The 25532-nt window shown below is 34.5% G+C and overlaps 1 protein-coding gene across 1 annotated transcript; it reads right to left on the bottom strand.

Annotated features, from left to right (window-relative positions):
- Window positions 1–220: 220 nt before the first annotated feature.
- Window positions 221–25305, bottom strand: LOC122042378. The gene is made up of 5 exons (XM_042602471.1): window positions 25017–25305; window positions 24853–24935; window positions 15750–15805; window positions 15590–15677; window positions 221–486 (listed from the first exon to the last, which is right to left on the bottom strand). The coding sequence occupies exons 1-4, from the start codon at window positions 25186–25188 to the stop codon at window positions 15599–15601; spliced, it is 390 nt and encodes a 129-aa protein (XP_042458405.1). The 5' UTR covers window positions 25189–25305; the 3' UTR covers window positions 221–486; window positions 15590–15598.
- Between the last annotated feature and the right edge of the window lie 227 nt (window positions 25306–25532).

Here is a 25532-nt window from a genome sequence, read left to right as displayed (position 1 = left end):
GAATTAGCAAGATAGTTAAAAAAAAACTAATAGAGAATTAGCAAGATAATTAAAAAAAACTAATAGAGAATTAGCAGAACAGAAATTAGATGGATTAAAGTCGACTTTAATTGATAGGATGCGCAAGTTAGTCCTTTCAACCAAGGTGACACCATGTCGCCCACAGGAAAGGCAAAACACATCTGAGTTTCTTGTTGGGATATGCTATTTCGTCCTTCGATTTCTTCAGAAATAGGAATATTTTTTTATCGACATTCCAAAAACTCAAATATACTGGTACGTTAACGAAGTAAATAGTCACAACTATAAAGAATCTCATTTTCAGAAAATAGCAAATAACAAGAAAAAAGCTTCATAGGTTATTAGAATCTAAATTCTCCATTCGCTCTAATAGCAAACTCTTATAATCTAGATTTTCCTTTCAGTCTCACACGCCATAGATCAAGCTGCCAGTGTGCGTCCAAGTTGATAAAAGCAAGTGTAAACCTGTAACAAAGCAAAAGAGAATAATCATTCATTCTACCTTTACTACAAACTTTAAATACAAATGCATAGACACCAACAAATACTAGACGAATATAAATAGCTTCATATTTCAACGCCATTAAGATTATATATTCTCTCAGGGTAAAAAAGAATAAAGAAGAGTATTAATGCACAAAATATATTCTATAATTGCTCAAAAACATCTGTCCATGAAGAAATCACTTATTAAACAATTAATAAGTTTCTTTGAACGTCTACTCTGTCAAAGCAATCACCAATAACTACTGCTTATTAATTTAATTTCTTTGATTTAGAAAAGGAAAATTGTAAGCTACAATGGGTATTCCATTGCCATTTAATTTCGAATAGAAATCAAAATATGCAAGTCCTTTTCTGATCTCTGATAAAAGATTCAAATGTAAGTAGGGAATGTAATTGCATTGCGATAATTACTTCCTTCAAGTAAATATAAAATTAATTGGTAAAATTATCACAAAAACATAGGGGGAAAAGTACATTAGAAAAGTTATGGCAAAGATGAAAACACTAAGATGGTATAAAGTTACTTGGAAAGATAAAATAAAAATGGTAGAATGAATAATTAAGTGTAACTTCAATTGATGATAACATGAGATAAAATGAATTTGATAAGTCTAACGATGAATAATTTGAGTTAAAACAACGAGAGATGGGAGTGCTAAAAGCTCTATACTGTAATTAAAAGTTAGTTAACATAATTATGATCTCAATATTATTAGTGATATACACTTGAATACAATTCAACGAATGAACAGATGAGATGTATCTAATTGACACTAAATATTGAGACTTAAGATACCTATGAAGAAGATATCAGGTTACAAGATCAAGTTTCAAGCTTGTGTGGTGATATTCCTTCGATTTTACATAAAGCAAAAAATGCCCCTCAGACAAATACCACCCAACAACAGAACGTGAAACATCAATGCAGAGTTCTTATTCAAAGGGAAGAATAACAAATTTCCTCATTTTCTTTAGCACATGTCATTTCAACATATATATATATATATATATATATATATATATATATATATATATATATATATATATATATAAACAAAGCAATACAAGAAACAAATTATGCTAGGTGAAAAAGATTTTCAGTAGCATTTAAATGAGTCCATTTGACAGTGATATATCCTCATTTGCTAAACTCTTGCTCAATCACATATTAGTCCACCTAGTTTCCTATATTGTTTTTAACTATGAACCAAGGTTTGACATCTTGAGTCAAGCCGAAGTTTTCTTCTCTAGTCAGTTCAAGATGATGCTGAGGAGAAGGGAAAGGAGAAGAATGTCAATGTCAGAGGAAGAGGAACTGGGTAGGGGAAGAGAAGCTTATCTGTCATGCTAGGGTTTTGTGCAGAGGAGCCAATGCAAAGAGAGGAGGAGAAAGCATCTGTGAGATTGAGATCGCAATGTTGAAGGGGCTTGCGAGATGGAAAAAGAAATTCTGCAAGATCGCAATGGGGAGGAGGTTGTTCCAATGTAGAGACCACAATGTTGAAGGTTCTAACGAGGCAATCATGATACAAAGGAAGTCATTCTAATGTGGAGATTGTGATGCGGAGGAAATCATGATGCCGAAGGTTCTCGTGAGATAGATCACAACACGAAAGAGATTGCAATGATGAAGGTTCTCATGAGACGACGAAATGATTGCAATGTTGAAGGTGCTCACAAGCGTCAAGCTGTTCCATCAGGTGATCAGTGAGCAAAATGAAATGTTTTCCCATGTCAACCAGCCTGGATGAGACATAAACCTTGCTACGGCAAGCATTAGTGCAAAGAAGATTGCAGCAATCGTATGGAATTAGCAAATAACTACCTTAGAATGTGATCCATCCACATCCAGTAGAACTTTAGTTCGTCATTAAGACAATCACCATTTCACTATGTTTATCTCCCACATGTTACATTTCCTTTTACCCCCTCAAACGTCTCCTTATCTATAATATGTTTAGGAGTCTAATCTTACTATCTAAAAATCATCTTTGGATGGATCCGGCATGATAATAACAGAAATTTCCTGGATATTGACTAAGAGCAGACTGAAAATTAACTAGTATATATCATTGACATGACCATGAGATTAATGGTGTAACTCAAATTACGTGTTCCCTTTTATATTTATTTCATTGTGCAACTCATGGTACATCTGTCCCTTTCCTTATAGTTTATTGATTGTTGACTTGAATTTACACCATCTATCCAATTATCACTCCAAAAGAATGGCCTCCTCCAACGACAGATTGTGATAGTACAATTGTTGTCACAAATTGTGATGACCTTGCAATAAGCCAAAAGGTCGTTGCATAAGTCATCTACTTGTGTTTTTGCTTCTTGCAACAACGGAAAAGGTGTTGCTAAAACTTAGTCACCTCCTCCAGCAAACCAATGGCTTATCCTTCCCTAAACCACTAGCTTTATTTGTTGTCATGGCATCATACTCCTTTGAGATTAGCATTTTTAATTTTTTTACATGTGAGATGAGTCATTGCGTTTGTTATGTACAACAACAACGAAAAGCCAAATAACTATATACTTGCAAGAATGAAGAAGATTTTAAAATGTATGCAATAGCCAAGAAAGAGATCTAGAAAGCACTGAGTGAAGGCAAGAACCAAACTTTCGAACACTTGTATTGACAACTTGATACAAGAGAAGAAGAAAATAGTTAAAGTGAGAGATAAGAAAATAAGGGATCTTTCTCAAATAAGATACATTGAAGATGAATCCAATAAGATACTAATAAAGGATGAGGAAAAAAATGAGTGATGGAATAGGTATTTTTATCAACTTTTTAATAAAGATTTAAGTGATCATCTTAGCAACTTAAGTAGATTAGAGAAGTCCCCACGGTAACTGGAGGGTGGTAGATTTGTTACAATGGGACAAGGATCAATTCCTGACGTGCGCATGCCCTCAGAAAAAAAACTCCTCTTACCCCCTAGCGGCTTGGTCATTACTTCCCTTCACATGACATGGGGGCGGGTGTGAGGGGCGCCTGAGATGAGCGTAATCACATTTTTGCTACAATTAAATAGATCGGAGAAGTTTTTTATCAGAGAATTTAAATTTTAGCGGTAGAATAAGCATTAAATGGGAAGACAAATAGGGAAGCGGTTGGACCAAATCATATTCCAATAGAGATATGAAAATGTCTAAAGTAGGGGATTGATGGTTAATGAAATTATTTAATTTTATATTGAAAACAAAAAAAAAAATATTCGATCAATAGAGGATAAGTGTTAGTCATCCTATATAAAAACAAAGGAGATATACAAAATTATGTGAATTATAGAAGCATTAAGTTAATGAGTCATATTATGAAACTTTAAGAAAAAAGTAAAAGGACAGCTTGGTGCACGAAGTTCCCACCAATGTAAGGCCTAAATAAGGGTCGGACCATATTGGATCAATTGTATGCAATCTTATAGAAGCAACCTCTTGCAAAAATGCAAGGTAAGATTGCATACAATTGATCCAATATGGCAAGAGGTTGCTTCTGCGACTTGAACCCGTGACCTCAAGGTCACATGACAACAACTTTACCATTGCGCCAACGATCTCCTTCTAAACTTTAAAAAAGAGTAATTAAAATAAAAAATGAGACCAAGGTGATCGAAAATTAATTTAGATACATAGCCGAAAGATCGACAATAAAAGCTACACATATTCTCAAACAGCTAATTGAAAAGTATAAGAAAAATAAGCAAGACTTGCACATAGTATTCATTAACCTAGAAAAAACTTATGACAAGTTACTATAGTGTATATTGAAATAATTAAGAAAATGTATGAGGATGTAATGACAAGAGTGAAAAACTTCAGACAGATTAATTGAAGTGTTAACAACTCTAATGATCCTTTAAGCTCATACTTTTTTACACTAGTTATGGATGAATTTACCGGACACATCCAAGACACATTACTATGGTGCATTTGATCAATGAGACACACAAGGGTGTAAATGCTAAGCTTGAATTTTGGTTTTAGACTTAATAGAGTAAAAATAAAATATATGGAATTTAAATTTAGTAGTATTAGACATAGCTAAACAATTGTTAAACTAGAAGATTATGAGTTACCTATAACTAAGAACTTTAAATATCTAGGATTATTTTTTTAAATAGATGGAAGAGTTGATAGAGATATTTTTTATAGGATACAAGCAGTATCGTTAAAATGGAGGAGGGTGTTAACTAGAGGAGGGTGAAGCTTAAAGGAAATTTAACAAAATAGTAATCAAACTTACTATATTATATAAAGTTGAACGTTGGACTATAAAGAATGCCCACAACCAAAAGATGAGTGACTGAGATAAAGATGTTAAGTTGGATGTGCAAATATATGAGGATTGATAGTGAAGAAACGAAAATATTCAGAGAAAAAGTCAAGATTACACCTATTGAAGAAAAACTTTGAAAGATACATTTAAAATGGTAAGAGCATGCACTTATTTATCGAATAAATGCCTCAATTAAATGATACAATATTATAATAAATATGCGCATTAATAAAGAAAGAGAGAACCAAAAAAGACTTAGTTAATGATTATAAAATAAGATAAAATTTTTTTAAATATAATAATGATATAGTAGGGGATCAATTCAAATGACAAGATAAAATTCTTACAAATATAATGATGATAAGTAGGGGTCGAGTCTAATGGCATAGGAAGATTCATATAACCAACCCCACTTAATGAGATAAAAATTGTTGTTTGTTATGTATGATTTTCAATTTATTTTTATTGTTTATAAATAAAAATATATTAAATCTAAAGAAAAAGGGGTACAAACTGGATTAGGCAAGCCCAATCACCAACATCAGTTAATGGGAAGCCATCAAATACTCACCCCAATCAAAGCACTAGGCCTACAAAGTACTTATGTCTAACACAACGTCAGATCAAAGCATACTCCCAAAGACCGATACACATGAGATTGCACATTCTTGAAGCTTTTCACTATCTAATAATCCCTCCCCAAAGAAACTACTATTCCTCGCTCGCCAAAGATAATGAATCATGGAAGACAAGGCCAGGCGACGAGCCTTCATGTTAATGTTTTATGTTAATGTATATAATTATTTGTGCTATTTTTCTAGCAATGTAGAAAATTAAAAAGGTACCTTTAAAGCTTAAACTCTCTCTAGGATTATGCTTGCATCATCCAAATAATCAATCAAGATTACTTTTCTCGGAATTGTACAATTTTTGAGAGAGATTAATGCTAACATGATCCTTTGAACTACCTCTGTGTGTTAGACTGCTTATGATTATAGATTTTGATATTAATATTTTTGTTCTTATTGTTAGTATTTAATGACGGAACTTGGACGATCTCTCTAATTTGTTCTCCAAACTGCCAAACATGTGTCCAGGTAATTTAAATATTTCAAAGATGGTAGTGACATGTTGCTGAAATGTTTACTCCAAACACTAGCAGTACGACAAACACTAAGAGTAAGACACAAAAGAGTATAAAAATCGTAAATGCTGGATGTGATGAAACCAGATTACTAAGCCCCTACCCTATCGTTAGCCTTTAACATACAATTTCCTATAACAATTATATTTTAAAGCCTGTGTAGAGTTAATTATGGAAGTCCAAAATACATGGAATATTAAGTGAGAAAGTGCTAGAAAGGTTTTGCAATTGTTTATGAAAGTCTAAAAGACATGGAACAATAAGGAAGTGCTAGACAGGCTATGCGAACAAGAATAGGTTTATAGAATTCTGAGCTACAATAGCCATATACAGGCTATGCGAACAAGAATGGTTTTAAAGAATTCTTAACTAACTAACTAGCTAGCTACAATATATATATATATATATATATATATATATATATATATATATATATATATATATATATATATATATATATTCAATTAATTCAATTGCAATGGAATCATGAAAACACAGGTTATAAATATATAGAGGTTATCTTACAAATTTCATATACATGCATTTTCAAGCGGAAAGAAGACTATCAACAATAGAGTCCACATCAAAGATGTGATGTACGATGAAAATATATATGGTGTTTTAGGGGTAGAGGATGTGATTGATTAAGTTAGAAGGTATAGGGGATATTGTCTCATAATCTTGTTACAAAGGCTTGATCGCTTGATTGTTATAGAGTTGCTTTGGAATATTTTTGTGACCTTGGAATGCAGTAAAACCATCTCTGGAACCACCCTAAATGAATCTCCAAAAGCCTCTTTATCTCTAAGACAAACACATAAATTTTTATCTTCATCACTATGAGTTGAGTGTTTGCATACCATCAGTAGTCAACTTTTGTGTTAATAACAAGTCCATACCTTCAGAATCCTTATTAATCACTTTCCGAAATAACCATCAGTAGTCAGTCAACTATTTTGTAGTACATCAGTCAACTATGCAATGTAAAGACATCTTCCCAAGCCAACTTCTAAACATTCTGGGAAAACATTAGTTGACTACAGAAGTCAGACTCAAAATTTTTTCTATGATGATATTATCTTTAGTCGACTACAGAAGTCACCTCGAAATTTTCTATGATGATTTTACCATCTCTATTTGATTATAGTAGTCGATTCAAAATCTTTCTGTTCAATTTTAGACTAAAAAAACTAATCATTCCGAAACTAATGTTCATACTAAACTGTTCATCAGTGCTAAAAATACTATTCACACCAAATTTCCTCGTGCCCAGAGATCGTGTGCGCTGAGACTTCCTCATATACCTAATACAGATCAACCTTGACCTACCAAGACTTTCATTTGCCTAGAATCCACTACTCTAGGACTTCCAACCTTGCCAAGGCCTTTCTTGGACTTCGCTTGCCTAGCATCCATCTTTCTTGATCCTCCATGACTTGTTAGGACTTCCCCTCACATCCCTAACATCCGGTCCTAAGTTACCAAATGCCTAACATCCCGTCTTTTATGACCTATCAGGACTTTCATCACAACCAAGTGTTCAGTCAATCGTGATCCAATTGGACTTCTCCATTATCAAGTATCCATTCAACCTTGGCTTACTTGATATCTCGCTCAACCATCAAACATGTTCATCAAACATCAAAATCCAATTCGATCTTGATCAACCGTAATCATAGGTTGATTGCACCAACATAGACAGGGTTTTAGGTAGGCAACAGTCAAAGCAAGATAAATCGGATTTGGGGTATTGACCTTCATCAACAAGGGATGAGTGACCATCATATGTTAGGGTAACATATAATTATGGCAAGCCATCTAAAGATGAACAATGCCATGAAGACATTTGGACTTGTAAGGGTCACAATAGATGGTATCTCTAGTGAGATCCCTAAGAGACAAATTGGGTCCCATGGTCTTTAGGTCCCAAGAAAGGGATGCATGGGTTCCTAGAAGTACTTTAGGATGTGGCAACATTTTTTAGCATGAATAGAGAGAGATTATCCTAGGAAATTGTCACATTTTAGGTGTCTTTCATGATGGGAATATCAAGGGTGAGGGATATGCTCAAGATGAATGAAATGGAATTGATTCGTATGAAATGTGAATAAACTGATTCACTATATGTGCATTCAATTTGGGATTGGTAGATACAATGAATGGGAACCAAAACTAAAACTTGTTTAAACTATTTAACTAGTTTTGAAGAATGTGTTTAATTTGGAAGTTAGGATGAGTTTCGGAGAAAATCTATTTTTTCCAAATAGATATCTTCATAAAATTTAGAAATTTTCAAGGATTTATAAATTTTTTGATGAATTTCATAAATTAGCACGATTGAGACTTTTAGGTACCTAGTCAACTAAAACTATTTTAAATCAACTAACATGAATAAGAGTCAATTGGGCCATGGTGGGACTCAACTAAAACAATGTTCAATGCCCGGTTTAAAATTTTGAGTCATGCTGAAATTTCAGGTTATAATCAGACCAATATGATTTGGGTACTTTATTGTGTCACGCTTATATGATTTCGATATTTAATTAAAAAAATATTACTACTAATATTTGATTGTTATGGAAATGGAAGGATTAAGAAGGTTAAGACTTAATTTGAATTTATTATAATAAATTTAAAATTAAATCAAATTTATATATAATAAATTAATTCATAATAGTATATTTCATAAGGTTAGAAATTATATTATACTTAATTTTTTTTATTTTTTTAAGAATCTATTGCCTTGGGAGTTTTTTCTCTATTTATCTCACGAATAGACGAAGGGAAAAAAACCTTTTAAGAGTTTTTATTTTTCTTATTTATCTAGTGGATGATGTTGGAAAAAATAACCATCCTTAAAGAGGTTTTTCTCTATTCATCCTCGTAGACAGATGAAAAAAGCATGAAAAAATGAAAAAAAAAATAACAATATACAATTCTTTCCACCATGTAATCTAGGCAATCTAAGTAGGAAGACTAATGGAGGAAAAAAAACTAAGGAAAAAACTAACCATGTAGGAGGAAAAAAATCAATAGAAAGGGAAAAAAGTTAAGAGAACAATTAGGATAGGAATTTAGGGTAGAAAAAAAATACTCTTAAAAAAAACTCTACGGACCTAGGGCACCTCTGGAGTATGATGTAAGAGGAAAAAACTTAATGGAAGAGAAAAAAAATAAGAGAAAGAATAGGATACAAATTTAGGACAGGAAAAAAATTACCATTTAAAAAAAATTAAAAAAATTGTAAACCTTGTGGTGCACCACAAGTTCACAAACCGTCATGTGGTTCGCAAAACTGCCATGAGGTTTGTGGAACTTTCTCTGTGACCTTTTAAGGTCACGCATGCTTTCAGATCTCGCAGAGGCCACTTCGAGGTCATGGAGGGTCATGACTGCTTTCGTGACCTCGCGGAGACCATCATAAGGTTACAGAGAGTCACAGTTGCATTTGCGACCTCACGAAGGTATCACGAGCCATGAACCCGTGTCATGCATGATGGTCAGCAAGTGTGTTTTTGGTCTTATTTAGCATACATGCTTGGAGAGAAAAAAATCTGAGGAAATACATCGCAGAATAATCCACGGTCAGCTAATGGTAGCCACCACGATAGTGGATCATCTGGGAAATCAAATTTGGGGTTGGAACATCGACCTAGACAAATAGTATGTACAATAGCTGTGGTCCCTACTGACCAAAGAGAAGAACCAACATACCCATGGAACGGGATCGTTAGGGTTTCAAGACAGCGTCGCCCTATTTTTTAAGAAATTCTATTAGTATTTTCCCTAATTTTTAGAAAAACTTGTTAGGGTCTGGTTGTGGATTGTTAGGGTTTAAAGACGGTGTCGCCCTATTTTTAAAAATATTATATTAGGGTTTTCCCTAATTTTTATAAAAACTATAAAAGGAAGTAAGGGGCGGCGGTTTAGAGGCATATGATGACAGGAGATTATAGAGAAGTCATTTCCAAGACGTCCAAGGAGCCAACAGATTTTTGCGAGCATCAAGGAACACATGGAGATCATCTAGAGGCATTGAACAAACTTCTACAATCGAGTTCTTTCTATCCCTTGTGCTTATTTTGGAGATTGTAGAATACTTTATTGATATCTATGGCTTGTATCTTCAACATTATGGAGTAGTCACCTTATTCTAGGATTAGGAAGAAGCCCGATGATATGTTGACATTGAACTTATGATTTCTTTCTCTTATTAATGTCATGATTACCTTTGATTCGGTTTTAGCGTGCTTAACAAAACGTTGGCAATTGTGAATATATTAGCCTATGTCTGCAGTTACTAGAGATTGAGAGACGAACTAAGAAGTGAATCTTAGTCTCGGATCTATATAACTGAACTTGAGTTTTTTTATCATGAAAGTAGTTCAATTTCTCGAGGATAACATTTGTTACAAAGCTTAAAGGGTTTAGCCTGATTCAATTACCATGAGAATAGGAGTTGTGTCAAGATAAACATATCATTGTATTTCGAGAGGAAACATTGATTACTTGAGGATAAATCACCTTCATGAGTAGTCTGGCGTTGTGAGAGAAGAAACCATATATGATTTGTCAATACTCATCACTCATCGCGGTGAATTTGAAACCAGTGCTCTTAGTTTAGCTTAGTTTCTTGTTAGAGTTAATTCCTCACTTCGATTTCGTCGAGATAGCCTACTATGTATTCAATAACACAATCCCAGAGGACGATATTTTTATTGCTTGATGACAATAGTGTACTTGCGGGTTAGCACGGATCAGAGTGTAATGATAAATTTTACTCGTGCCAACCGGCATTGCTCGAAATTGTATACCATGGTTGAAAGGTTAAATTAGTACATTCAGCTTAGGGAATGGTAAGGGAACTTGATATTCATGTTGGGTGTCTATTAGGGGACTTTGAATACAAGTTAAAGATCTATATAGATGCGTGATGAGACCAATAATTAGGAGATAGTGCATCTTTTTTATGAATGGCAAGGGGGGGAGAAAAGAGAAATACTATGGGAATTTAGAAATGAGAGGTGGGAAACTATGTCGAGTATTAGAAAGACTAAAATTAAAAGGAGATGAGAGAAAAGGTTATGGGAACCTCTTCTCTAATGATGAATTTGAAAAAATAAAATAAAAATAACCTCTAGAAGAGGCTAAAGTGGAGGAGCCTAAGACTATGTCACATTTGCATGGTGTGCATTAAATTGGTTTCCTAAAGTGGATTGTCAAATATTAAAAAGAGAGCTATTAGTAGTAGTGCCCCGAGTGATCCTATTCAATCTTGGATTTTGATGTTTGGACAAAGGATTTAAGTTGGGCCTTGTCTTATATTTGATATGTGTTTGAATGTAGAGGAACTTATAAGAGCATATATGGAGAAGGGAGAGCTTATTATTAGACGAGGTCGAGATTATATTGATGATGCCTTAGCATAGTTAAGGTGACACTCTAAGAGATCATTTGGTTTCATTTTCATTTTCTGAAAAACGAGCGTTTTCCCTTTTCTTAGAAAATGACTTTTAGACATTCTCTATTTTCCCATAAAATGATATCTCCTTCTCTAGAAAATAAATGTGGAAATTGCCAACCAAACAATGTTTTTCCTTTTCTCAGAAATTGAAAATGAAAAAATAACCAGACCAAACGCTGCCTAAGTGACTTAGAGGACCATAAAGATCAGAGAAGGTTATATAAGGTGACCAAGGGTATGCACTGAGGTTGTGTTAGAGCATGACTTGACGCAGTCTAGTTGACAACTCGTTAGCTTGAGGTCTATAGAGATTAGAAAATGATGCATGGAGCATCCTAAGGACTAAGGACTAGGAGCGTCATAGGCAATGTTAACAACAGCCAATAGAAGCACACTATGTAGGTGAAGCGTGAAGGATTAAATATAGAGTGAGCAAGAGCTCGATTTATCTAAGAGACGAATAAAAAAACAAGGGATAGTCATGGAACATGTCAAGTTCTCGGCTCGTCTAAGAGATGAGTAACCAAACAAGACAACCATAGGGCAACATCAAGCTGTAAAGGTAAAACTCTAATGGTTAGTTACGAGAGTTGATTGACCTATACGTATGGGACAAGGTAGAACTCAACTTAGCCATGAGACTCGATCATTCAATGTCAAATTTTAATCAACTTCAATTGATTAATGAGCTGAGTTGCCTAATCATTGGACTAAAACTAAGGAGCCAGCAAACATTTTTTTTTGTGTCTGCAAATATGTGTGGCTCAATAGATAGGGCAACTAACTTATAGTAGATGTTGGGATGTAGTCAAGTGATGCTACAATAGAAAGGAGTTAATGTGACAAAGTTGTGCTACAACGGTGGATGGCCTAAAAGCTACTATAGAGGCAGTATGTGGGGACTTTAGTCGATTTAAGTAGTCATTCACATAGGTAGTTGACTACTAGCAGTCAATTGATCAGCAGAAGATAAGTTGAACAACACATGAAGATGAAAAGGAGCTAAAAGCTATAAATAAGGAGCTCGATAGAGATTTGAAACTTGGCGAAATAGTGGTTTTTTTATTAGATCCCTCTCAGAAGTCTCTCCCTTGCATTTCTAGCCTCCTTTTGTAATCGCTTGGGTTGATCTTGTAAACGATGACTAGAAAGGAAAAAGATAGTGGCTTTTTGGAAGAGATCCATCAATAGATCATGGGCTATAGAGTAGAAGCCTTAGGGGTAAACGAACCATATAAACACCTTATTAGCAATTTTAAGTGCTTGTATTTGAACTTATATATCCACCGATACTAATGCGACCTCGCTAAGCTCGTAGCAAAGTAGTTTAGAAAGCTCTATTCACCCTATTCCCCTCTTGTGTGCATTGGCCATCCCAACCTACCGGTCCTAACAGTAAATGTATTATTGATGCAAAAAAATTATATAATTTTTAACAATTTTTTTATTTTAAAAGCATAAATACATATTTACATTAAAATAATTATATAACATATTTATCATTACATAATTTGATATTGCTTATATGCCATCCTAAACTTACAAATATCTACCAAAAATATCCTTGCTATAATTTTACATATTTTAATTTATTGTTCATTTATATTTTATTGACTTTTTTTTCATATTCAAATCATTCTAAAATATACGTAAGTTTAAAATATTAAATAAACATAATAATTTAAAAATACTTAAAATATTAATAAATATTCAAATTAAGTGCTTAAAGTTAAAGTGGTATATCATCAGTCTTTATTTTAAAAAGAAATAATTATACATTTATGCAAATTTATGCAAGATGTTTAAGTTTCACAATAGCATATTTGCAAAATTAAATTTTTAAATAGCAAATATGTCACAAATATTATGCTTGTTTGCCCAACCGAAAAAAAAAAACAAAGAGAATATTTGTAAATCCTTTTGTGATAAATTTATTTATCGAAAATTCAGCACCTTGCCATCTCATAAGACATCTTGGGGACTCTTTGGAATTTTATGACACATTGTTGGTACATGTGAGCCGTGTTTTTTTTTTTGGTGCAATATATGACCTAGTATTATTGTTGCATGTACGGTTGAACTAATTGGTCATTACTTCTTTAAAATAGTGGTAATGAAAAAAATAGTAGATTCTTTAGAAAATTCCATTATATTCAAATTTCATCAATATCCTACTCTTCTATATCCATATTAAATAATAGAATATTAACATTACTCAACTAAGACTTTCTCAATGTCATTAAAATGTAAAGTAGGTTAAAATTAGGGTTTAGTATTCGATTAAAATCCAACTGAATTAACCGAAATAGAACAAACAGAATTATTTCGAGTCAACCGAACCAACCGAATTTATTTTGACAAAAACTATTAAACCAAATCAAATTCGGTTGAAAACTAAATTAACCGAGATTTTATAATCACCACCGAAAAAGCAAGAACACCAGAGTTGGGAGGGCTGCGGCCTTGGTCAGAGAACAACAAAAAAGTTTTCAGAAAAGATAGTAGATAGTTTCCTATCCTACAAAGAAAATGGGAAGAAAATTCAAACAACACGCCTTTCAGATAATATGGAGAAGCATACTTGATGTTATCCATCTAATTTGCTATAAGCACGAAGTCGTCACAGTTTGCCAAACCAAAATCGAAATAGCAAATTCAAAAAAAAAAAAAGAACACTTACACAAACAGAATGTAGTTAAGCTCTACCGATCAAATAGCTTGGGATCTAAAATCCTAACATGAACTGCAGCCACAACAAGGAAAACTGACACCCGCAGTCAAATCTGGACACCCCCCCCCCCTCCCCTCTGCGGCACGGCATGAACCGGATCGCTCGACTTCCTCTCTGATCGTGACAGGTCTTCCCACCCAATCCACCCTCCTCCGACGCCATGCAGGGATCCCTAAACAGGGATGCCATGACATAGGGAAACGGAGAGATAGTAGAGCAGCAATTGGAGAGCAAAGTGCAAAGGGGCAGTCGATTAAGGGTGTCACGTCCGGCCTACTGGATTAGGAATTTTTATTATCCGGATTTATTCAGTTAAAAAGTTTTCACCAAATTTCGACCTTTAAAACTGAAACCGAACCAATTAAACCCATAAACCCATATAACAAATATTTTTTTAAAAAAAAATAAATTTCTAAATTAATCAAATTAAAATTTTTAAATTTGGTCGTCGGTAAGTTACTCATCCCTAATTTAAATCATTCTATAATTGAGGTTCTTATAAATGATAGCATAGTTTAAAACCTCATAGCCTACTGGTCGGCACATGAGAAACTTATCATTCCGCCCACCGATAGCATTGATACTGCCTGATCGCACAAGGTCCCGTGTCCAAACGGAGGCCACATAGAGGCCTCAAGGTTGAGGCCCCAGAACCGCACGTAGACCTCAAGGTTGCACAGCGGCCTCGTGCGAGACCCCACGACGCACAAAGTCCTCACACGAGATGGCGGTGATCGCATGAGACCACGAGGCTACTAGTTTGTTTTTCAATTTTTATTTTTTTCTTTATTTTTGTAACTTGTAATTTTTTTCCTTTTTTATTTTTTTAATGGTAATTCTTTCTTTTTTCCCGTATTTAAATTCTTTTTTTTATTCCTTTCATGCTTAAACACATGAAAAAATTTTGCTTCTCCTTGAAAATATTTTTCCTTAATCCTTTCCTCATTAAATACATAAGAAAGAAAATTCCTCCTTAAACTAATTAAAATAAATTCAATTCAATTCAATTTAATTTAAATATATTTGATTTTAATCATCATGTCACATTTTAGTTAATCCTAAATTGACTTTTACTAAATCTTAATTTTTAAAATATTTGTTTAATCGAATAAAAGTGTCTATACTAATCAAATATTATAATAATATTTTTTAATTAATATATTTTATATTTTAAAAATATCAAAATCATATTGACACGGCACAATATGATATCACAATATGATTATTCTAGTCATAAATCAAAATACCGGCACGGCTCTTAATTTTAAACTATGCATGATAGCAGTTGCTACTAAAAAAGAATCAACTTAGAAACAAAAAAAAAAAACAGAAATACACAATGCTCTTACTACAATAAAGAATGTCATCTCATCCAAGGTTAATTTAGTATTTATTTGGAAAAAAAGTCATCTCATAAATTAACCAGCACCTCACCTGATATGATTACTCTTCCTTGAGACTCTTCTCAGTTTCTTCAAGTTCCTTGATCTCCTTGTGATATTGGCAAATCCGGAAGATACACCTGCAAATAAAAATATTTAATAAAATTTCAGGAATGCTTCCTACATATCCAAGGTGATCAGATATTTCATACCAATAAAGAAGGCATGCTGATATACAGAGAAGAACGTTCCTCTGTGCTTTAAATATCTGCACAAGCGGAAAACCATGCCATTGTTATTTATCATGCCGCAATACAAATGAAACCTCCAATTACATAACACCGAAGAAGCCAAGGATTCCTCTATCTCAGCTGATGGCAGCCGTGGCCATCAATAATTCTACAGCATATCAACAAAGAACCCTAGGATTATTCTATCTGAGCTGATGGCAGCCCTCGCCATCAATAATTCTACATCAAATCAGTGAAGAAACCTAGAATTACTCTATTTGAGCTGATGGCAGCCCTAGGCATCAACAATTCTGTATGGAGTAAAATAATGCTAGATGGGTTGCATCAGCTTTGGTACATGCAAGTGAATTTGCAAGAGTCAATTCACCCACTACCAAGCACATTGTACATGGTCTCACGTCTTAGAATCAGGTAATAAACGCATGCCTTATCGCCACAACATAATATTTTGGCAGTTCTGAGTGCCTCGACAAATACACTACAAAGTATTATCAGAGGATTTCCAAATATTACTATTATTACATCAAAAACGTGCATTTTAGCAAATATCATAGAACAACAATCAAATCTTATCCTACTAGGTAGAGTTACGGCAAGTATCGTAGAACATTTTTTAAAATTATTTCTATTATTTTATGCAAAGATCTTGGAGCACCTAGAACATAATTGGCTAACAAATATTCTTCTAATCTTCAAATAGTGACAGCCCTAGAATTACTCTATTTGAGCTGATGGCAGCCCTAGGCATCAACAATTCTGTATGGAGTAAAATAATGTTGGAGCTTTGGTACATGCAAGTGAATTTGCAAGAGTCAATTCACCCGCTACCAAGCACATTGTACATGGCCTCACGTCTTAGAATCAGGTAATAAACGCATGCCTTATCGCCACAACACAATATTTTGGCAGTTCTGAGTGCCCCGACAAATACACTACAAAGTATTATCAGAGGATTTCCAAATATTACTATTATTACATCAAAAACGAATATCATAGAACAACAATCAAATCTTATCTTACTACGTAGAGTAACGACAAGTATCGTAGAACATTTTTTAAAATTATTTCTGTTATTTTATGCAAAGATCTTGGAGCACCTAGAACATAATTGGCTAACAAATATTCTTCTAATCTTCAAATAGTGACAGCTGAGATGTTAGGAACTTGCCCGCAAGTTTTGAGCACATTTTTTAGAATATAGGTATTGACTTTTGATTCGCTAAGCGCCACCCTAGTGCCTCCTAGGCGGAGACTAGACATCGCTAGGTAGATTCCACGATATCAACATAAATTACATAATAAATCACATACTCCAACACAAAAACATCAAATTTAAAATAAGTTCAAATTACACAATCAAATATCACATATTTATTCTACTTCTCCATAATTTTCAACAACTTGTTCTTCATTGAACAAATTATTGTGATCCTCTTCTTCTGATGCAAATCCTCGTGAAGTTCTCTCACTCTAGAGCTTCTTCTAGATTGTAGATTTTCATCTGCTCCACTTGTTTCATCAACCATTTGTCATGTGAGCCCCGAACCTAATTTAACTTCATCATCTTCCTCACCATCCACAATCCAACCTTATGCATTTGAATATTTTTTTGCAAAAAACACATCGACATTCCTTTCTTTTTCTCTTTTTTGTGTGTTCAACATGTCGACATCCAACCTATTTTTCTTCTTTAAATGTATGAATCTTGAAAAAAAACAGAGAGTACATATTATAGTCAATAACATGAAACTAATACTTTACTTTAATTAAAGACTTTAGTTTAAACCTTACTCCTTCGAATGCACTTCAATTTCTTTCACACCCAGATAAACTTGTAGTTAATAAAAGTATCCTCAGTGTCACTCTTAGCAAGTTGGATGTGTGAGCACCATATATACTCCACCATGCACATGGACCAAATGTATCATCATTTTTTTTTAATGCTTTTGCTGCCAATATTTTCCCAAATAACCCAGTATGTCTTTGTATTTTGTAAATTCCTTGTTAATAATTGTATCATGTAAATCTAAGTCATTGGCATGCAAAACTTTCATGCATTCAAAAATCCTCGTTGCATTCTTCTCATAAAGAGCAATAGAACTATCTATATAGAAAAAATAAGGATTCAACAAAAATACAATGGTATACAATGATATATCAAGTCTATCTTTCATTTTTGACTCAATAATCACTATGATAGACTAATAATTTAATTCCACGTTGTTCAGGACCACATTAATATCTTCTTTAGCTTGAATCTCCCCATATAGAAATCCCATGGATGACTTTTTATCTCCATCTACCAATCGAATAACTTTTAACAAAGAAGCAAATATTTTCAAACAAAGGATCACATCATTCCAAAAACTCATGCTCATCACAGAGTAAGCCAATTTCCCTTTTGTTTTGACCATTTACATTTCTCTCACTTGTAAACATGCCCTTACACTAGATTCTTTTTCAATCAAACTTTGCAACATGAAGAAATTTGATGCAAACCTGATAACTCCTAGCCGGATTGTCTCTCTTCTTCGTGAAACTTCTCATCAATGTCAAAGTCTTATGGTGAGCATAAATAAAAATGGTAAAAGACTTGGCTTGGAAGCCTGCCAATACTTTCAAGCATGATATTAATGGTGTGAGTTGCATATGAACTCCAAAAGATCTCAGGTCGCTTTTCTTTCATCAATTTAGCTACAGCCATATTGTTAGTGGCATTATCTATTACAATCTAAATAATATTCTGAACTTCTACTTATTCAACACACTTGTCAACGTACTCAAAAATAAGTTCAGTTGTATGTGCATCGTCTAAAAACTCCTTAGACTCTTAAAATGTAGTATCGTGCGGGCAATTAACATACAAATTTAAGATGTTTCTTCTTTTTCTATCACTTCATGCATCTATCATGAACGAGCACGAATTCTTTGCCCATTCTTCATGTTTCTTCAGCAGTTGCTTTGTTCTTTCAACTCCATTAGTTGCTTGAAGCTATCATTATCTACAGCATTGAATGGGATTTTATTTAAACAAACTCATCTCCCAACATATTGTTGAATTTGTTGAGTTCTCTCTTTGGAATGGGTCCAGACGGTCGGGGCACCCGGACCTGGTCCGTAGGGATGGCAATTTCACCCGAACCCGATAGAGGATCCGACATCCGACCCGAATGGAGGAGGGTATGGAGGGACTATCAATACCCGATACCCGACCCGAATACCTGATTAAATAATATATATATACATATATTAAAGAAAATTTCCTTTTTCCAAAATTAACTTACTATTTTTGTTGATATTAGGAGGAGACTATATAGATATTTAATCTATTTTTTTAATTATATATATTTTTTAATAGGTTGTTAATTTTAATATATTTTTATTGAATGATAATAGTTAGATAGAAAGAAGAAAAACTATAACTATAGAAGATATCCGATCATTTAATGGGTATGGGTATACCCATCGGAGATCCTATACCCGATGGGTATGGGGACGAAGGATATAGAATCCGACCCGAACCCGACCCATTGCCATCCCTACTGGTCCGAGCGCTTGGATCCCCTCGGCGTCTCGTCCAGGGGCGCCCGAATCAATAAACTTATCTTCAGCGAGTCGTTTTCGTTGATAAAGTTTTATCCACACGGAGGCGCCCGGACCCATTCTAGGCGCCCAGTGTTGACCGACCAGCAGGCTTATAAATAGAGTCCTAATCTTCTCTTCTAATACAACACACTCTGTACTTCAATTCTAGTTCTATTTTTAGTTTACGAGCTTAATTTCCGTGTATGAGTTTTCTCTACCTCCGACGTTCTGGTTGAGAAAGAGATCTTGATAGTGAGCTTACATTCCTTAGAGTAGTAATCCTCTAATTGTCAACTAAGTAAAAATTTCTTTGTCTCGTACTTGTTTTATTGCTTTATATTTTATTTATGTAATTGATAAAGCCCAATCGAGTTGAAAAAGGTCTTTCTTGTTTTATCTTGTGCAGGGCAATTCACCCCCCTCTTGCCGGGCACAAGGGACCAACAAGTGGTATCAAAGCCCAAAAGCTTCAGAAGGATTAACCACCGACCAAAGCACAGAAGATAATGGTCGGACCAAGCATCTACCCGCCTAAGTTCGAGGGGGAGTTCGCGATTTAGAAAAAGAAGATGGAAGAATTCTTCAAAACTGGCTTTGAATTATTAATAATAATGAGATATGATTTTGTTACACCAAAGGATCAACAAAGGAAAGGCAGAAGAATAGGATGAAAAAGGAGCAAAAGGAGCAAGCCGACTTTGAGATAAACGGCAATGCAAAATTTCATCTGTTGAGCGTTCTACTGCCTCAAGAAATCAACCGGATTAGAGCCTATGAGTCAGCCAAGGAGCTCTAGGAGAAATTCCTGGACTACACGAAGGAACCTCAGAGGCAACACTTGTGAGCCAAGACCTGCTCCAGAACTAAATAGTAACCTCCAATTAGAAGAAGGCGAAACCGTCGCACACCTCCACTCAAGAATCAAAGAACCCATCATCGGACTCAAGAATATCTAAGAAAAGGTAACCAACCGAGATTCGCTAAGACATGCACTTAACGTTTTTCCCTAGTAGATGCATATTTCATCTCTAGGGACTTAAAGGTAAGCAATTTAAAAGAATTATTTTCTACTTTTCAAATTCATGAATCAAGATATGTAGATCTAAAGGAGTCGAAGCACAACATTGCCTTGAAGACAAAAATGGATAAACCAGAATCCGAAACTTCTCTCAATGATGACAAAACAACATTCATGGTAAGGAAGTTTAAAAGATTTTTTAATACTAATAAGTTTAATCAAGTGTAGGTCAAAAGAAGAAAGAGAAAAGTAAGATGCTATTATTGCAATGAAGAAGGGCACGTCAAAGAACAAGGAAAAGGACAGACAAGTGACGCAAAAGAAGCACAAGAACCTAAAGGCGACATGGGATGAAACGTCATCAGAATCAGAGATCGAAACCTACGCTGGACTTGCGCTGATGGCAAGTCACGATGAAGGTGATGAAACAAGCTCATTAGAGATGAGCATCAAGAGCATCGATGAAGGGGGAGCAATGTCAGAAGAAAGCAACTCTACAAGGGAAGCCTCAGATAATAGGATCGACAAGGTAAGTCAAGTACAGTCTTTACCTACTGACCAGCTATATGAATTTATTAAAATGTTATAAAAAAATTCTTGTAAATTAGAAAATCAGAATAAAAAATTATTAATAGAAAACAAAGAGCTAAAAGAAACTTTAGTAAGATCTTGTCAACTAGAATATTTTGACAAAATAAAATTAGAAAATGAAAAATTACAATAATAGAGAATTTGAAAAATCCTGCATGTTCGAATATTGCTAATTCAAATTTTAAAACCCTGACATAGAAAATGATACGGAAGTGATAGAAGGTTTGTACAAGTACAAATCTAGATTGGTGAGAGGTGAGGATTTACATGATAAAATTACGAATCAATTGGAAAAATATAATAAAGCAGGACTTTTTGGTTTGTTAATTGCAGTCAGACAAAGAACTTTAAAATCATCAAGTAAATCTGTAAATAATATTTTGTGCAATATCAATATTGGATGGTAATAAAGTTAATCTTATATGTTTTTGTGTTTCAAACTGATTGGTGGTCTTCGTATGGTGTATCAACTTCGAATTAAAAACATTTGCAATGAAGCTTTTGAACCTCTCATGCTCTTCTTCAAGATGTGAACGTAATTAGTGTTTTTGAACAAGCTGGAGTTTTTTAATAGATATTAAAATTTATATTATGGACTTAACTTTTTACTTTTTAATTTTTTGATAGACACATTCTAAGAAAAGAAATAGGTTGTCTCAACAACGATTGAATGATTTGGTATATATCAAGTACAAGAGCTTTGAGGCGAAGGTATGACATGCGAAATAAGATTGATCCTATTACTTTGTCAAAGATAAATGATAGTAATGAATGGTTGTTGAGAAAATTGGATGAGATAGAGACAATGATAATGATTTTGTCTATCAAGGTGAAGATTTGCATTGGAGTGATATAGCACGAGCATTTGGGGTTGGTGAAAATGCATATGGCTTTCGATCTCGAAATGTGTCTTCTTCAAAAAAAGCATCATCATCTGCTTTAGTAAAAAGAAAGCAATCTTCATCTCAAACTAGTCTTGTAGATAAAGAAAAGATTAACCATGATGATGAAAGTGAAACTAAAGAAGAAGATACCGATGGATACAAATCAAGCGATGGAGCTAACGTAGATTTGGATAATGAAGATGATTATTTTGATATTTGATATTTCATCTATCATATTTTCAAAGACTTGATTTATTTTTCGTTTTTTGAATAATCTATAGTTTCATCAAAGAATATTTTGTTTATGGTCATTTGAATTTTCAAAGACTTCTAATAGATACAAGTCCTTTTATTTATTATGTTTTTCTCTGTAAAGTGTGTGCTTCGCTTTGCGCTTTAAGCCTCAAGCGCTTTGCACCTCGCGCTTTTGACAACTGTGCATTGGAATGTCCTCCATCAATTCACTTTGTATTTACCCAAATTATGATGGATTTAACTCCTATTACGGCATAGTATCTTAAGCACTTTGATGGTACTTCTTCGTTACTTCTTTTTTAATATAATAAATTTGATTTTTTGTAAATTGTACATCTTTGTTTTGGCTCAATATTATCCCAATCAAAAGGTCTTTTGATTTAGATGGTGCATGTCGACTAACTAAGCTTGAGTTGGGTGTGGGTTTCAAAAAGCAATCTACTTCTAGAGTGAAATAATGATCACGATGCATGTGTTGTCTAGATGAAGGTCATGGGGGCTAGATGACATGTGTGCTTTGTTGGCTAAGGACCTATCTCTGTCAATTTATTGACTATACTCACCATATAGTCTTTAATCCATTCTAGCTCATCCACTCTATGTTGTAGGATCTTAAGCTCGTCTTATACCTACCATTGATGGATCCATTTATAGAATATTTGACTATGTTTGAAGACGACTTCATGCAACCCTCAACCTTTTTTATTCGAGTTTAGGATTAGCATTGATAGTTTTCCTCTTATACCAACCATCAACCTCTTTAATAATGGAATATTCTAACAAGCTAAATAAAGGAACAAGTAAAAGCCCAAATAAATTAGGTTACGATTTTTTTTTTAGAAGTAGGAATATATAATATGAGAAAATGATAAGTGGATTGGGATTAATTAATATAAAAAAATTAAATAAAAAATTCAATGAGTGAATACAATTACTGAGTTGATGTAAGTGTTCAAACTAGAGGCCATTGAGAATAGTGATGCAAGAGTTGATCATCATTGTCAATCTCATGTTCGACATGCTAATCAATAGTGTTGATAGAATCATAGGCAAAGAGTAGGTGAGTTGCTCAAGTGGAGGCAATGTCATGCGTAGCTCACTTAGGTAGAGGCAAAATCATGCGTAGCTCACTCGAGTCGACAGGGCAGGGCAGGGCAGGGCAGGGCAGCAGGGGGGTGGTGGGGGGTGGGAGCCACAATGTTGGGCATAGTGCACCAGATCAGGGATGAAGCACTAGACGTACTTTAGGGAGGAGTCTTCAAAGGCAAAGGAGTTGTTGGAGTCGTCATGTGGGTCTTGCACTAGTGGATGAACACCAATTTCAGTCTAATGTAAAGGGGAAAGTGGTGACAAGTAGAGGGGAGTGTGTCAACGACAACCATTAGGCTAGCTCCTGTAAGCACATCTACAATGAATGAAAGGGGCAATGAAGGATAAGATCAAAGGGTGAGTGACATGTCTATTGGAGGTGTGTACACACTGAGGTGGAGGGGGGCACAGAAGGCATGGCAGAAGAGCGCATGTATAGGCACATGCGCAGTGAATTGGGGAGAAACAAGGGATTTCTTTATAGAATAAAAAAGGGAAGCAAGGTCATAGCAACGACACGAGGTGGCATCGGTTGATAGAAGGCAGGCAAGAGTTAAACAATAGAGAACACAAAGAGAGGAAGTATAGAACCAAACCAAATTTTGATTCAAATACCAATTGATATAGCATCAAAAAAAAACATAAGCCTCCCATGAGGAGAATCTCACATAGAGAAACAAAATAGAATTCTTATTAATAAAAAAAATTAAAAGCTAGACACTTTTATAGAATTGGTTTTATGATACACTAGGAAACCACTAAATAAATTAAGAAATATAATAATCATTGTTAATTAACTACCAACTTAGAGTGGTAATCTGCATCAAGTAGTAACTAGGGCGGTAATTCAAAATAGTTAAAGTCACACCATTTGATACCAATTGTAGGCTACTTAGATGGTTTTCTAGTGGCAAAAGTTTGTCCACGTTAGGCCGTTAGGGGTAATATGACAAGACCTCTTTGTCATATGTTACTTGAGAGTAATTGTGATGAAATAAAAATCCAAAATAAAATGGTTACCTGCAACTCGATATTGGAGGTTTTATAGGGCTTTTCTTGGTGCTTCTTAGGAATAGCCCGTCCTCATCTTGTAAAAGGACTCCTCAGAAAGAAAAAAATAAAATAAAAAATCTAAACACTACTCTTGAGAACTTTTTTGTGGTTTTGCAAGAAATCGTCCTTTCTGTTAAGCTCTTGATTCTCAACTTTGTGATTTAGGCGGTTTTTGCCGTTACATTTTTTTCAAAACATTGTTGTTACAGAATATGCACCTAAAACTTGTACTATTTTGAATTGTTTGAATATTAAATTCTTCTTCTTATCCCATGGATGTAGTAGTCACATATTGTTGTGAACTAGGTAAATTTATTGCTTTCAGTGTAGCTTGATTGAACATATTTTCTCAATTTATATAATGTCTTGAGTTTTGCAGGGACAATCAAATAATCTTTTCGCCCAAGTTTTAACATTTTCTTTCATAACTATTTTTCCCCCTTTGAAACACAAAATAATTAATTCAATCAGTAGTAGTTGTCAACTCCAATCCATATATCCCAAAGCTACGCCCTTCTGTTTACCTAAATGGCTATGTATATCGTTGGCGAAGGAAATGCTAAATTAATCACGAGAGGGAAATTCTTACAGATTTCTCATAACGAGTCCTCTCCTCGATTGTACAGATCTCGGAGGTGCACATCAGACGATGCTCGTTTTTCCAACGTATATCTAGCCAAAAGTATTCAACCGTCGAAGTCAATGGGCACCCCGATCACAAGTGAGATGGAGATGGCGTAAGGATGAACTCACCTAAGAGCTGAAAAGCAGCAAAAGGGAGGACGCTCGCGGCGGGCTGGAGGAGGAACGACGCCAACGCGACAATCCGCGATCTGATGGCCCGCGGGGCAGGGAGAGTCACCAAAGCCGCCAACAGTGCCTCGGCGGCGACCACGCCCGTCAAGATCACCCACTGCAATCCCATCCCCTTCTCGTCTCCGTTCTCTTGGATCGGCCTAAAGGAATAGTTTGCACCAAATGGAATATCTTGCTTCGTGGCCAAGGATTTGGCTGACCTGCGCCAAGGGAAGAATTTATTCAGCTTCCTACCTTTCTTTTTAATAATGATAATAATTTCTTAATTAATAAAATTTAGACGATTCTAGAACGATTTGCCACGTTGACGCGTGACGGGGTCACACGTCGAGCACCATCAACTTCGACTCCAAATGTATTAATTAAGTTGCGTATGGATGAATTAAAACAAAAAAATGGTTCTAATTAGGAGCGTTTGTTTTTTTAAGGTAAGTTTATCCGGATTAAAGAGCT

Source organism: Zingiber officinale, chromosome 2A, assembly GCF_018446385.1.
Source record: "Zingiber officinale cultivar Zhangliang chromosome 2A, Zo_v1.1, whole genome shotgun sequence".
NCBI classification, from domain to species: domain Eukaryota; kingdom Viridiplantae; phylum Streptophyta; class Magnoliopsida; order Zingiberales; family Zingiberaceae; genus Zingiber; species Zingiber officinale.
The sequence above is the reverse complement of the archived record's forward strand: the minus strand, read 5'-3'. Positions and strand labels throughout refer to the sequence as shown.

Excerpts from the sequence above, each read along its gene's own strand:
- LOC122042378 (XM_042602471.1), bottom strand. The coding sequence starts at position 25,188 with ATGGGATTGCAGTGGGTGATCTTGACGGGCGTGGTCGCCGCCGAGGCA. Across the intron at positions 24,936-25,016 it reads TGCTGCTTTTCAGCTCTTAG|ATATACGTTGGAAAAACGAG; the intron begins GTGAGTTCATCC and ends ACTTTTGGCTAG. Across the intron at positions 15,806-24,852 it reads GGACTCGTTATGAGAAATCT|ATATTTAAAGCACAGAGGAA; the intron begins GTAAGAATTTCC and ends CCGCTTGTGCAG.